General features: G+C 38.4%; 1 protein-coding gene across 1 annotated transcript in view; it reads right to left on the bottom strand.

Annotated features, from left to right (window-relative positions):
- The window catches only part of ANO2 (anoctamin 2, calcium activated chloride channel), a 188,908-nt gene that overhangs the window by 30,861 nt on the left and 142,564 nt on the right, over positions 1 to 15,483 (bottom strand). The window contains exons 16-19 of the mRNA XM_010575440.1: positions 11,445 to 11,646; positions 6,773 to 6,884; positions 5,372 to 5,429; positions 4,402 to 4,502 (exon numbers count right to left, since the gene is read on the bottom strand). Of these exons, the coding sequence (XP_010573742.1) occupies positions 4,402 to 4,502; positions 5,372 to 5,429; positions 6,773 to 6,884; positions 11,445 to 11,646 (473 nt within the window). The remainder of the gene's footprint in view (positions 1 to 4,401; positions 4,503 to 5,371; positions 5,430 to 6,772; positions 6,885 to 11,444; positions 11,647 to 15,483) is intronic.

Below are 15,483 nucleotides of genomic sequence, written 5' to 3'. Positions count from 1 at the left end.
AAAAATGAGAAATTTGTGGAGTGAGACAGAGCGGAACGTATAGAGGCTGGAGAGGCAGGGCAGCTGGGGGCCAGGTTGAAATAGGACAGATGCAGGAAAAGCATTTTCTTGGCGCAAGTCTTTGTGTCTTCAGTGGCTGCGTGGTCCTCACGATACATCTCCACCAGAGCTTGCCAGACAAATTGGAACTGAGGATCAGTTTACCAATTTCTCAAGACTCTCAGTTAACAAATGCCCTTAGGTACTGCAAAGGCCGATCACCTGTGACAGTCACCAAGAACTGGATTTGAAGTATTGCAAGGCAATACTTGCTAGAAGAGAGATGCAGAGACTCTACATGAAAAGACAGAAAACCCCTAGAATCCAGATGCCAGGGATGAATGATTATTTATATCAGGTGGCTTTTAAGGCTATCCTTACTGTTGATGCTTTTTCCTTTGTAGCCTGACAGAAAAGGGTACAGGGGCAAAGCTAGACAGAAAAGATTATTAGGTTGAGTAGCTGGAGCACTTGTGTCTAGAGAAAAGGAATTGCAGCGACTCAGACTCTCGTGTCCTTGCCTGTAATTTTGTTTGTTGCTTTGGGGAAGGAGCACAGAAGGTCCAGGCTTTTCTTCAGTCATATTCCTACAGTCTGTTCGTATAAGGAGAGACCTTCTCATATTCACAAGTAGTGAGCAGGTACAAGGAGGAGGCAGGGGGAGAACAAAAGGACTTTAATCTTATTCCGTTCCACAAATTTATGGTATAGTCATGCTTCCTTGGCACCCTCAGACCTCCTGGATTCTACAGGACTTTCAGTTGTGTTTGGGATTTATTGATTTCAAACAGAAGAAAACAACAACCAAAAACAGGAAAGAAAAAAAAAGGCAAAAAAAATCCCATGAATTAAGAATAATTTATTAAACATAATTATAGCTATTAAAGATAAAAACAGTTATGAAAGTGTGTCTTTAAATTGATTTTATTAATTCTTGATATTCTCATCCAGCACAGTTAAGTGCATTTTGGAGTAAGTGATGGAAACTGATTTGAATAAAAAGGCCCAAATCATGGCCCCACTAAGGTCAATGGGAGTTTTGCCGTTGACTACAACAGGGCCAGGTTTTCACCCTAAGGGTTTATCACCAAGGTCAAAGACAGAGAGCAATAAAATAACCACACCACCTTTTTTCAATAAGTTCAGAAGAACAGAACTGAAGAAAAGGAGTCTTAAAGGAACTGTAGATTAAGGCACTCAAGCCCTGCCGCCTCTTAGGGTCAATTCCTGTGGCAACAACAAAAGAATTATGGTATGTGACACATTTGAGTGAACTGTGGCATATTTACATCTGTTAAACTTGTGAATTCCATCCCCACAGAACACACATTTCAATTCAAGAAGGCTTAGTTTTCCATAATTCAATAGTTATTGCATTTACCTAGATGTTTTGATATTCTTAGGTGCAGGAATTGAAAAAGAATTCACAGAAAGGTTTAGAAGACCAGCAAGTCAAATCTGTCGTATATGTGCAGCAGTTTCTCCAGAAACATTGAGGGAAAAAAGCAAGGATGTGTCCTAATGACCCCAAACAATACAGGGCTGCCATCTGAAGCTTGACCTCATAACTCCTCAGCCAGCACTGACCATGGATAAGCCAGAATGAAGACATCAAATGATGGTTCCCAATTGCTGCAACATTTGGGGCTCTAGAGACAGTAATGGATGGCTTTTGCTTATAAACTCCATCTGTCATCTACTTAGTAGAATTTTTTTTTGTGGGAAAGAGACAGCAAATGGGAATATGGCTTTGTGATCTGCAAAGCAATTAAAATGCCCTGGGTTTTACGATGAGTGAAATCAAAAGGTTTTCTGAAAATAATCCTGAAATTCTGAGATTTCAATAAGGAATAAAACTCTTTTGATCTGGGTCATCATATAACTTAGCAGAGAGATAATTCCATGTTACAGACATATAGAGGACAGTTCCAGATTCTGAAGAACAAATCACCGTTTATGATAGTCCCTTCTGCCTCTCCATTTGGGTGGGGTTGATTGCAGCACTTGTACTCTGCCCTCAGTGAAAATACGGGGATCCAGTGGAAGAATCTGTGTTATTCACTCCAACTCTCATTCCCTCCAAAGAGGCACAAGGCAAGGGGTAAAAAAAAATGCAGCTGCTGAAAGTGGAGATATAAAAGACTGATCTGCCTTTCTGCCACAGGAGGACTGTTCATCACAGTGTGTAGCCTGTGCAAAAGTAGACACCGGAAAACCGAACGAGGGCCCGATGAAGACGGGAATATGCTGGGAAGGAAAATAAAAAACTTATCGGTAGAAAAAGGATGTTCTAACAGAGATGAGCTGACTATAAGAGATTACCAAGGAAAACCAAGATACAGTAGGAAGCCAGATGAGAAGGCAGGAGGGCAGAGGGTGAGGGTATGTTTATCTATACATCTGTCACAACTCCAGACAACAGCATGTATAGACATAGTAGATCACGCGTGAGACACAGACATGCCAGAACTACTACTTGTGTAACACAGGCATGTTTGGAATCCCTTCTGGTCTGGATTTATATGTGCCCAGCAGACCTAGGCACAGCCCTCTGAAAATCTGATTGATCGGCACTCAAAGGGTGTCTGTGTGCCTGTGTTTGTGGGGCAGATGGGGTAGAATACAGTATCGTTAAGGATCCAGTTCAAACCAGCAGAGTGGTCCATGCAGAACTAGAAGGCTAACTCTGATTTAATTAACTTAAGTGTTCAGTAAAGCACTGGGCTTCTCCTGGTGCAAACAGGTCTGGTGAGAAGGGCCGAGCCCTACAGATATACACGTGATTTTCTTGAGAATGCAGACAAGCAAAGGAAAACCAGATGTGCTTATTTCAGGATGACAAGATAGCATTGTGACTGAAATGAGGTATTTCTCTGGGAAGGAGAGGATGAAAGTATGTTTGTTTTTAAACAGTTATTCAGTTTTAAAAATTGAGGCCACCATAGATTGTTGGCAGAAGGGCAGGGGAGCAGAAATGAGGGAGAAAAATGGGATGAAATTGTCACATTCTTGCACCAAGAGTTGTAGTGAGGGAATTGAGAAATAATTTGACAGGAATTTTCTGTTTGGACTGGATCAGCCTCTGCTTTCATGAGTCAAAAAAAATAAATACAGTATTTCTAACATCATAAAATCCCCATTAAAAAAGTTCAGTAGCATTAAGTTTTTGGAAGATGGGGAAAAAAAAAAAAATCACACCAGGTTTACACTGAGAAAGCTTTAACCCTTCAACATGTCAGATATTTTGGGGATGATTTACCACCCTTTTCTGAAAATAAACTGTAAACTCAATGAGATGTAGACAGAAAACAGGCCTCCCTATTGAACTTTGACACAAGAATAATGAAACCATCCATAACCCACATTTGATTTGTTTGGGATTTTTTTTTTCTCCCTATTTAAATTACTTCCAAAAAAAGTTCTTGCTAGGAAAAGGAAGGGAAAGGGCTTATTTAAAAAATATTTCATAACCTTTAAGCATCACTCATCTTAGTTTCTAGCTAGCATCTTCAAGGCCTTCCTTAGGGATGTGATCCAAAAGCTACTGACACCACAGTTGAAAGATTCTGACTAACTTCAGTGGAGTTGAGGCTTGCGCCTAAGCCACACTCTTCATCTCCTACAACATTTCACAGATCACTGCCACCAACAAGGATGATTCAGTTAACAGAAACAAGAGCAAACTTCCCAAGAGACAGGAGCAGGACATTCTCAGTGGATTTTCAGTGCCCGAAGATCCCCTTGACACTGGAGATGGACCAAGAGAGATTTCTTGCTGTATTTGGAGCAGAAGGTGCTGTGCACTAAGCATCCTGTGGCAGAGAGCCGCTGAGCAGCGTGTCAGCATCTCTCCCATACCCCAGCTCCTGCATCATACAGTGACATACTGACATACAGGCACCTGAGAAATGTGCGGACTTCATCTGTAAACCCGTAAAATAGTCATAGATCAAGTAATACATTTTAACATCTTTTATGAGCCATTGCTTTTCTCCACGCCATCTCTCCTCCACTTTATACTAATTTGTATTCGATACTGCTACCCTGAAAGCTTCTCTAAAACTTCCCAAGAGATCTATCATACCTTGCCTGTTTTCCCAGGTTTCTAAAATTAATTTAGATCAATTATTTAATATATTCAATCACTTTCTTTAAGCCATTTACTGCAGATATAGCCAATTATTCAACATAAAATACAGCCAGATCATTTCATCACAACCAAAAATGTGATTTATCATCACATTCAATTAGAACCCAGTGAAGGCAGTGGCAAAAGTCCCATTCAGCTGAATAAGGATCAAAGCTCTAATTTACTGTGTCAGACGAATAATGCATGGTAATGGAGAAGGCTGGGATACATACGGGATTCCAATTTCAAACAGATTGTTTTGAATCAGTTGTTTTCCAAGCATAATGATGCTCAGCTGAATACAGAGTTCCATCAAACAGCCTCCTGGAGCACACTGTAATTAAACAAAACCATGGAGTGTGAAGGGATAGGGATTGAGAGAATTAATTTAAAAGTACTCACCTGGGAGAGCTACCAATGTCTATATGTGCCCATCGTCCCTGCCACCAATACGCACAGGAGCACGGAGCTCGTCGATCATTGCAATTCTATGCTTAACAAGGTATTTCATCTCCACTCATAAAACTGCATTATGGAAAATATGCAGAGCTCTGAAATAACTTACTGTGCCCTGGGGCTACTATATTTCCTTTTAAAATATTTACTATATAATCAATGTAATAAACATAATGCAGTATCACCAATACTCTTCCAACCTGATGTCTCCCAAGGGGAAAGAAAGTCTTCAATCTTGCAAAGACTTATGTGTAAGCTTTATTGTAAAACCTTGAGTACATCTATCGATTTTCAAGGGAATACCCGCAGCAGTTAAAAGGAATTTTGGAAAAAAAAATGTTTACAGGTTTAGCACAAAATGGCTATATCTTTTTAGGCTATTGAAATTGCTGGGCTTCTAGTGGTCTACAGAATGAGAAGCCAGTTTCAAGTTCCAGCTCTGCCATAGGTTTCCCAAGGGCCTCAGGAAAACCATATAATGTTTGTGCCTTAGTGCCCCATTGTAAGGCATAAAAATGGTGAAGCTTCACCTACAAAACACCATGAAGGACGCAAAACTGCAGAAAGAAAGAACATACAGGTGCTTCAGATGGAAAATTAGGGTTTTGTCTATGTATGTTGAAGATTTAACATCTTGTTTTAACATGTTTTCTACTTTTCCCTTACTGTCTAAACTCCACTGAAATACACTGCACACGTATCTCTTTTTGTTAAGGATTTCTTTGTTTGAATTTCATATTTACTTACCTCTTCCATTCGATAACCATCAAACACATATACATAATGACCAGGACGGCCAACAAATCTGAAAACAATAACAATATAAGAAATGAAGTAAAAATAGGAAAAAAGTTAACTTTAACAACATAACTGTTCATTCATATTAGCCAAAATATTTCAGAACTAGCTGAAAGACTAGCTTTAAAAGACACAACACTTATTCAACTTCGATTATTTAAAATTATTTCAAAGTAAGAGGCCTCTACAAATGTTTTTTGACTACATCTTGATGAAGTAATTTCAGTAAAATAATTTTCTGTGCTAAAAAATAACAAATAATCTCCCTCTCTTGATTAGAGATCACAAACAAAACTGGGAACACATATCCTAACCCACATTCTCTTGCATCTGAGTAATGCCTTGAATGGAGTTATTTGCACATCTATACACAGTAAAGACTCTTCTGACTACATGGGGAGAAACAGTGAGACTGACTTTATTATAGCCATACAACACAAAAATATAGTTAAAAAAGAAAGAAATTGGTGATACTTTTCATTACTGTCTTATAATATTTACAACTGCTGGTAAAATGTATCATTAATTCTTAAATCAATGATACTGAATAGGATTAGTGAAGAGTATAGATTAACATACTTTATAGCCCCCAAAAGGAACAGAAAAATGGTATGAAACAGAATCTAGAGGATGTTTCAAACATTTTTGCCAAAGTTTTAACAAACAATCATTTTAAGCTTCCCATTCAAAAGCATGTGTTATACTGTGGATAACTGGGTCCCCAAAGACAACGATCCTGAACCCATAGGAAGTCACACTTATTTAGCAGGACAGCTGAATTAGCTTTTTGGTCAATCAGTTCATTCGCCAAAACATGCAACTTCCAGTTGACTATAACTATTTCTTAATTTAAGTTGATACGGGCGAATAGTGCAAAATGTTGAGAAAGTAATAGGGAAAGTAGTTCCATAATTTTAAATGAAACAGGAAAACCTTTCTTTGCTGAATGATGCTTCAAGAAAAATTTGCTAAAATGTAGAAAGTGAAGACCTGTAAGCAATACCATTCACTCATAAATGCAACACCCTTTTTTAACTAAAAGGAATTGTTTTCTGAGATGTGGATTATTCTTATTTAGAAAGAAAACTAAAATGGTTGCATTTCAGAGCAATGCTCTACTTAGAAGAGAGACAAGACAGTGCTCAGCGTCATGCTCTGCCATTCAAAATCAAGTTTCAGACAACCTTATTTATGATTTTTTTCATAGCTGGTGAAGGTGGACTGTCCCAGACTTAGTAAGGTAGCCCTTTGTGCCCATTTTTAAACACAGGTCCACTAATATAGGCATATATATACACACATAAATATCTATATACATAAATATCTATACTTAAAGGACATTTATCCTACCTCCCTTTAAAAAAGGCAACATAAAAAATTGGTGCATAAGAATTCACAAACTTCAGTAGGAATGCCTTCAAAATCAGTCTCTCCTCAAAGGTTTTCTCTGTTTTTGGTACCTCTGGGGAAAAAAAAAAAAATTAAACCAGAGAAATCAATTAGTAAATATGTAAACATCCTTGATATCTACAAATACACACCAAACCACAAATTTCAAGCTCATATTGTTTTTTCTTTTGTACTTTTAATTTGTACCAATGCACACTAGCTCTGTCACGAACGCCTGATTTCCAGAGAGTCCTTCCAAATTTCCAGATGGAAACTGAAGATTCTTTGACAGAAACATTAATCATGACAACATAATGAACTTGATTCTCTGATAGGCCTCTGAGAGCTTATCTCAAGTTGCTCATGCTGTCTATCCAATACCCTGGTGGCAAAAGGACCCAACAGATCCCGACACTTGGTCTGGACCTGACAACACGTCACTTCTTTCCCAGTCTCTTCCATTGCCTTGCGGAGAGGCCTGGGCAGACAGCATCACCTTCCTCTGCTTCAGGCCACTTCTGGGAAGTCTTAGCACACACCTCCTCTGTCACTTACTCTGACATCTATTATATTATTAACTATATGCTATCATTAAATATATTTTATTAACATAATGAACATATTATTAATATTATTAATAATAATAGATAGAAATAATTATTATGTATTTGTATGGTTCTCCTAGCTCTCTGGAGTTTGAACAAAAAAGTAATTGGCTCGTGAAATTCAACTGCATACAGCTAAAGCAGTATAAATAGCTTTAATGTATATAAGCATATGCATATCGACATACATAACTGTATCAGTTACACAACTGAAATAACAGAGCATTAAATTCTCAGTTCATGAATGATGAAAGCAACCTACAAAGATTTTCATCTAGAAAAAACACCTTAAAAGCCTTCTTAACTTTGTGTGCACAAGCCTTTTTTTCCTGTAATGAGATTGTTAATGTGCTTAACATTAAACACAAGACTAAGCACCTTTCTGAATAAGGCATTAAGTGAATTGTTAATTGTCATGCAAAATAAATGCACATTTTTGCTAATGTTTCTCTATTCACTATACATATTCTACATTTCTAGACTTCTTTAAATAACTTGTAAAAATGTGTCTTAAACATTTTCAGTATTTATGACTGTTCTCAGGTTTATTTCCAATTCCTATGGAAATTTTCCAGTGACAGAACACATAGGTATAATGAAGAGGCTTTTCAAATTGACAGTAGGATCCTCTTTTAAAGACTCTATATGGGTTAAATTCTTGTATTGCCATGCTCATCCTGAGCTGTTAACTAATGTGAGAGCAGGTAATTTTATTGTGGTATGTTCTTGACTGAATTTCTGTAGCACAGCGGAGGTGCAAAATAATAAGGTAGATCCAGAGCTCCGGCTTTAAGAACTTCATTAAAAATACAGCTGTACTTGTACAGTTTTGTTTTGGGGCACAGTTTGAGTGTTTTGGTTGCTTTGGGTTTTTTTCTTAAAAAAGCAGCATGGTGTTTATTTGAGCACTAAAGAAATAGCAAAGCTGTAATGAATCCCCACTGCCCAGCTTCATTTGTGATCCTTTTGACCATATTTTCATAAAAGGTCAATATACAACCTGGTGAGCCCTAAGCCATCATTCACCTATACGTATAGAAAAGCTTAATTAAACCTTCAAAGGATTTGAACAATTTGTAGATGACCCCATATGCTGGATAGATCCTCAGGACAACAGCTCAGGGCAACAGGAATATCGAGTAACAGCAGTGCAGCTTTTAATTTGAGGGAGAAAAATCCTAGCCTTTGCCTTATGGAGACCTCCCACAAAGATGAGCTCAGCCTCTGGATGAAAATTTTCACACCATATATGGTTCCAGAGCCTCTCTCAGCACTTCACTCCCTCCCCACACTCAGATATACTATACCATACCAATAGAGGCATGCATAGAATTTGTCCTCTAGCTAGTGGAGTCTGCTACAGAAGAAATGCATCCGGCCAGAATAGATGCACTAGTAAGAGAGAAAACTTTAAAAAAAAAAAAAAAGATACACTCATAATATATGTTTGGTTGTGCAGCATGTTACACCAAAATTGGGCAGCTGAAACTTTCCAGATAGAGAATGAAATGAGCTATCTGGGGCATGGGCTCACTGAAGGAATTGCTGCCTTTATAAGGCACAAACTCAAGTAGTTTTGATTTTGTCCCCCTTTGACTGGTTCTTCCTTGACCTAAGGGAAGTTACGAGTAAATGAGTTCTAAGTCAAGTCTGACACCACCTGATTATTGAAGAAGACATATTCAGCCGGAGAATACCAGGATATAACCTGCCCTTTTGCTGGGCCCTGCTTTTCTGGATCCATGAGAGGTGCATGGAGTCCTAGTGCATCTTGTATGAGCTCTCTGTATTGATTACAACATTACTACTACTTTTTTTTCACCCAAGCACTGATTCAGCAGGTATTGAGGCAGAAGTATTACTTTGATCCTACAAAGAATACAATTGCTATCATTGGTACTATTCTTGGGCTTACAGGTGTACTTAATTTTTCACTTGACCAAAGATTCAAGTGCTCTTGGGGCTGGAATAGAAACCTATGCCATCAAGAGCTGTTCCTCCAGCCCAACAAGTGCGTTCCTCAGCTTGTCAATTAACTGCAGTGTGAAAAAAGAATTGAGTATGTTTTGCTCTGCTCAGCAAAATGAAAGTTCACAAGGTAAGGAGCATTTATCAGCACGAATGAGTTGTAATTTTTTTTTTAACATTTTGATTACAGTTGGCATCTAAGCCTAGCACTGGAGAAAGCTGCCTGAATGAACTTTCTAACACGTGTAATTTGTAGCACTAGAGATTACTCAGACTGGATCCTTCTTAAACAAAACATCTGATGGTTAATTAGGAAAGCTGACTAAATAAAGATAGAAGGGTAAGAATTAAATGCAAAGTGACAGGGGGAGAATAATCAGCAAGTAAGAAATTGTTGTTTCTTTCACAATTCAGAGTGCTGCATGTTTCAAAGGGAGAGATTTTCCTTCTGTGCATCCACCAGAGAGGCAACGACAGTGGTTTGCACTTCCAATCTTTGGCCTAGAAACTGCCAGAGAGGAGAAGCCTCACCTTCATCTCTTCCTACGCTTTCCACACAGATTGTGATGCCTTAACAGCTGTGGGTGCAGCGGACAGAATTCATCAGGTCACACACAGTTAGCAGCTTGTCAGTTATACAAAAGCTGAAAATCTGGGTACAATTTTGGCCTGGACAGTAAGCCTGAGCTTCCTTAAGCCACTAGAACAGAGTTCATTTGTGTAACCGTGCTACATTCTACCAAAAGCTGGGTCCAAACAGAAACAAACAAATGAACCCCATTTGGTGGCGTTTCGTGAAAATGAATCGCTTTGTCTTCATTTCTTTCAAATACTTTACAAATCTAATCTAAACGGTCAGGCTATTCTTACTGGTAAAACAACAGGACCATTATTTCATAAATTCAGATTGGATGTCTATTACGACAACTACAAAACTTCAGTTTATGGCATTCTTCAGAAAATAAGACTAAAATAGATGTTTTCACTTGTGACTTTGAAAGTGTCTTGAGAAAGCGAGAACAAGAAGCAAAAGTCTTAAGAGTTCCTAAGGTTTCAATCTGAAGTCTGCTAGTTCCAGCCAGCTTCGCATCACTGTAGGTTTTACAGGGAGGTAATCTGCAATTTCGAATCATTGAGTCAGGCTCCAATTATCAAAAAGTTTCTAATTTGGATGCCTAAGGTTAGATGCCTAAAATGTACAGGTAGAGCACTTGCTACAGTTAAGGGCATCTGTGGCTGCTGATTGATTTTCAGTGTTTCTAGAATCTAGAATTAGAAGTGATGTATAAAAATGCGGGAAACAATACTTTATGACGGCTATAAGAATCTCATGTTAGGGCCCTATCAGCAAACATCCTTGCCCTAATTTATATAACAAAACAAAACCTCAGCCTAAACCCTTGTTCATAAACCCATATAGTAGTCGAAGGACTGATTCGCCTTTAAAAGGCTTACTACATTGCCAGGCTTGTAACAATATGACATTAAAAAAAAACAACAACAATCCACCCTCTAACTGAAATAGGTATTATTATAAAAAAATCCAGCCCAGACATGCCCATATGGCAAAAAAATCCTTTAAGTGGTAAGGACCTGGTAAAAATCACATCAGCAAAATAACCTGGTAAGGATTTGCCAGTGTAGCTTTGCCAGAGCCAGCAACATCTTTGAAACAAACCAATGACTTTCAGTAAACCAAGCTCCTAGAGGTAAAGATATATATCAAAATACATACCCGGTCAAAATTCTCAACCAGCTCTAGATAAGTGGATCTTGGCACAGAGCCAGCGTGATGCAGAAATACCAGCTGAGATCCTGGAAATAGCACAGCTGCATTAACATGGCATTGTAGCCAGGCTAATTAGTCCTATTAGTGGCAACACTGCATGTTGCGGCTTAGACCCCTAGTTCACAGAGGCAAGTCTGAGCATCTTACCCCATAGGCCTGAATATTTTCACTGGCACTCTTCAGTGGGAAATATTCCTATTAGAACCTCCTTGCATACTCTCGTGTCAATACATGTAATGTACTAATGAGGAATGTGGTGAGATAGTTTTACCAATTTCTGTCAGCCATTTGGCAACAGCTCCATAAATTTCATCAAGTATAAGTATCACGACGAGGTTAATGATGACAGCAGTTGCGGTCACAGTCACTCGAACATTTGACCTGGTTGTCTCATTTGTGCTGAATGACAAAGCTGCTGCTGTAGTAATTCGGTACACAATCACACCAAACACTGCTGAAAATGTCAGCATAATCTGCAAAGAAACGTACAGATAGATTAGTTCAAGTTTGATACTGACATTCAAACAGAAGCTTTGACTGGTATGTTGGGTTTGTTCCATGAATTGGCATTGTGTGGTTATTTCTTAGAGCAACATAATAATACGAGGATAAGCAAATTAAAAGGTGAGAATTCAAAATTCTCTAACAGGAACATAATGAAGAAAATGGATGCAGAACTCTGAACTGGCACAATTCCTGAAGATGTGCACATCCTCTCTGATTAAAGCTCTGCCTATTATTCATGCAGTACTGGTGAAACTCAGGTAGTTCGGTTCAAACGCAGGTATTCAGCAAGGTCTTTTTTCTGGCAACAGGTTCACACAGCTTGGACTGAAGGGCCTACATGTATGTGCAGTCAAGTAAATGGGCTTTACTGGCTGAAACAGCTTCCCCTCTGCACAGCAGAAGTGGCAACTTACTCTCCGGTTGTGTTTGCTCAACTGTTGCCACAAATTTAAAAAAAAAAAAATAAAAAAAATATATATTTCCCTTGTTATTGTTCTTTTAAGACTGACCTAAACAGGGTTACTAGGGCTTCACTTTACATTTCTGTCCCAGAAATCAGTTGGTATCCTGGCATCTTTCATGGGCTGGCTTTGACCCATGAGATGAGGAAAGTCAGCCCTGCTACTTAAGGTCAAGTTCCCACAAGAAGAATTTGAATTTCACAGGGCTGTAGTACTCTGGTTTCAAAAAAATAATCCACCCCACAATGAAAAAAAATCAATAAAATAACAATAAAAAATAGCAAATTTTCATAGCCAGAGCAGGAAAGGGAGAGAGTGTACATTTTTCTCTTTCATTTTAGCCTTTGGCAAGAATTCCAATGTGCATTCATTATTTTAGGTAAAACATCTTGAGATCCTCAGATGAAAGAAACTACCTAAATGTAAAAGATCAGACTATTGCAATTATTTCAATGGGCCTAGGGGCCCAGATTCACAACACAGGTTTAAGGAAATTTAACAGTTCATTTTAATGACCCAACAATAGTTTATTGAATTCCTGTATACAGAGGAAGGTTGTCTCGTGAAAAAGTATTATTGCAAAAGAACCAGAACAAGAATCGGAGCTATATTAAAGGTTGAAGATGAAAACTGGGCATATTCTGTTCTAATGTTCTAAACATACTTAAAAATAATCATTTGGAGAAAATCCTGGAGATACGAGATGAAATTCACAAATGAGTTTTGTAAGAAAATAGTAATAAAATGTTAGAGCTAGTAAAACATCTGATTTTTACTTTTTAAAGAAATGTTTCATTAATTTTAAATGAAATGTAGGTGAATTATGAGGTTTTGCTTCATGCTAATATTTTTCATTCAAATACTGGTCTGAAGAAAAAGGTCTAAACACAAAACACTTTAAATGAAAACATTTCAAATGGCATAAAATATCATTTCCTTTCCTTTTGTAGCTGTCATTGTGTTGAGAATGCAGTTCTAATTTTTCCTGCCTGTTTTTCTCTTTTTTCTTTTGACTTACCTACCAAACCTGCAGATAAAAATCTGATTCATGTTGAACTATCTGCTCAGCTCTTACTATGACAGAAGCGGTGCAGGAACACAAAGATCAGAACTTTTTCCTAACTTGCCCATTGCAGAAGCGATCACTACAGTAGAGACTAATATCCCCAATAAGGAGAGAAAACAAAACAGCACCACCTGGCAGTAATCTAATTCACCTTCCACCTCTACAGTTGCCTTAAGCTCTTTTCTTTTTCTCAGTTTGGGTCACAGATTCCTTCCTCTTAATCACTTTCCAAATACTCTTTTTCTGTTTCTTTCCCCTGTGGATTTCTTTGAAATTTTTACTGTGGTGGTGGACCAGGAAAAACAGCAAAGTAACCTTATATGCATCATTCTGGAGATGATGAGTGCTCTGGGCCCCCATAGACACCTGTCTCCATCACAAGCTTCCACTGACAGGTGGTATCTTAACAGTACAGGAAAAAGAGTCATTAAGGACAGTCATCATTAAATACAGAAAGAGGAAATTTCAGGTGATGGAAGTTGAATAGCAAATTCTTAAACCTGACCATAGGATTTAAGGGATCCGTAGCAATGGGGAAGGTTACTGGAAGATGAGATACTCTCAGACGCTTGCACTACTGTGACCTTTTCAATTCATGCAGTGCCACAGCAAGATATAGAAATTTAACCAAAAAAATATGTTTTATTGGTTTAAAGAACAAAGACATTTGTTTTGCAAAAGCACCAGGGCTTCAGAAGCTCCTTGGTTGCCCAGCTGTTTTTAAACATCTGCTTAGACACAGATGGAAAAACACTCCTTTAGGAGTCTTCATTATCTGTGCATCTAGCAACAAGAGAAAATTGAGGAGGGCTTGTAGGACTGCACGGTAACTGAGAGCATAATTCTCACTTCCCAGATGGTCTCTGAGAGGGAAGGGGCCTGTATCTTCACAGCATTTTTTCCATTCCTGAAAATACCTCTTTGGCCCGAATTCCAAATCAGACGGTCACCTTTCGTTCAGGTGCCTATTGTGGGTTTTGTTGTCACTGCCAACATTTCATCTGGCCAGTTCAATCCCCTACTATGGCAGACAGTTTCTTCAGTGAATATCTAAACGAGTCTGTCAAGGACTGAATTGCTTAGAAACAGATGTGAAAATTGGCTGCAGAAAAGGTCACCTACTGAGCCTGGTATGAATGAAGACAAACAGGAAAGCATACTAGATCTGAGAAGGAAGCTATAAAACCCCGTGGGCTAGACTGTTACCTTCATCCAAGTAGGATAACAATTTAATGTCCAAACAGTTCTTTGGCTCCCCAGTAGGGCTATTCCAGAGTCAAGTATTATGCCATGTGAGTAAGAATAGGGCAACAGGGTCCAACGAAGGCAAAGGCTGAACTCTTGTGCCATGACACTAATTGCTTTTCTTCCTTCCTCTGACTGAACCAAACACAATGAACCCAAAGAAAAGCTCAAGTGATGGCATTGCTCCATGACTTCCTGCTCTCTTCCAACGGCTACCAACGCTTTTGTCACATACTCAGAAATCTTTGTCAGAATATGTACCTTCTAAATATGCAGTTTCTAAACTGTGACATATGTTATTACTAATCGCACCCAAGCCAAACTTGTATATGCCCAGCTAAGTCTAGACCTCCTGTTAACACTGGTCTTACTGGGCAAAAATAAGACTTGTGAACTTCTGTTCTAAAACCCCTGCAAAAGACATTGCTTAAATCAAGGTTGGATCTTCTGCCCCCTCTGCAGTCGAGTGAGGCTTTGTGTACAACAAAAGAACTGTGACCAGATTTTAAAGCATCCATAAATATGTAAAATAATTCTTGGAATTATTTGGTGGTGTAAAACATGAAGACCAATTGGGCAAGAGAACCAAACCAAACATTTTTTTCAGCCTGCACTTTTAAAGAAACAAACAGCATGCCTAGCTTAATAAAGACAGGAGAAAAGCTAGAAAGAAAAAAAAAAAACAAAAACAAAAACCAAAACACAACACAGTTCTTGAAAAAAGATTCACAGAAGTGAAGCACACAAAAGAAGTACACAAATGAAAAATAAAGAGAAAAGGTTTTACAATAAGAAAACTCTTAGCAACGTCAAGAATCGTAATGGAAGGTATGGCAAGTAAAGCTGGGGGGAGGAGAGACAGAACACAACAGCATCATTCTATAGCAATGTAGACATCTTCATGGAAAATGTTTATGGGTTTGTGCCACCAGACCCTTTGGGCCTGGAAAAGGTAGTATTAAAAATTCAGCAATCACTTCTGCAGCACTAGAAATTGCAGCACATGTGTGTGCACATCTGTGTCTGAGTCT

Source organism: Haliaeetus leucocephalus, unplaced genomic scaffold, assembly GCF_000737465.1.
Source record: "Haliaeetus leucocephalus isolate CR32 unplaced genomic scaffold, Haliaeetus_leucocephalus-4.0 Scaffold473, whole genome shotgun sequence".
Taxonomy (NCBI): Eukaryota; Metazoa; Chordata; class Aves; order Accipitriformes; family Accipitridae; genus Haliaeetus; species Haliaeetus leucocephalus.
Note: the sequence above shows the minus strand (reverse complement) of the source record. Positions and strands in the feature narration are given on the sequence as shown.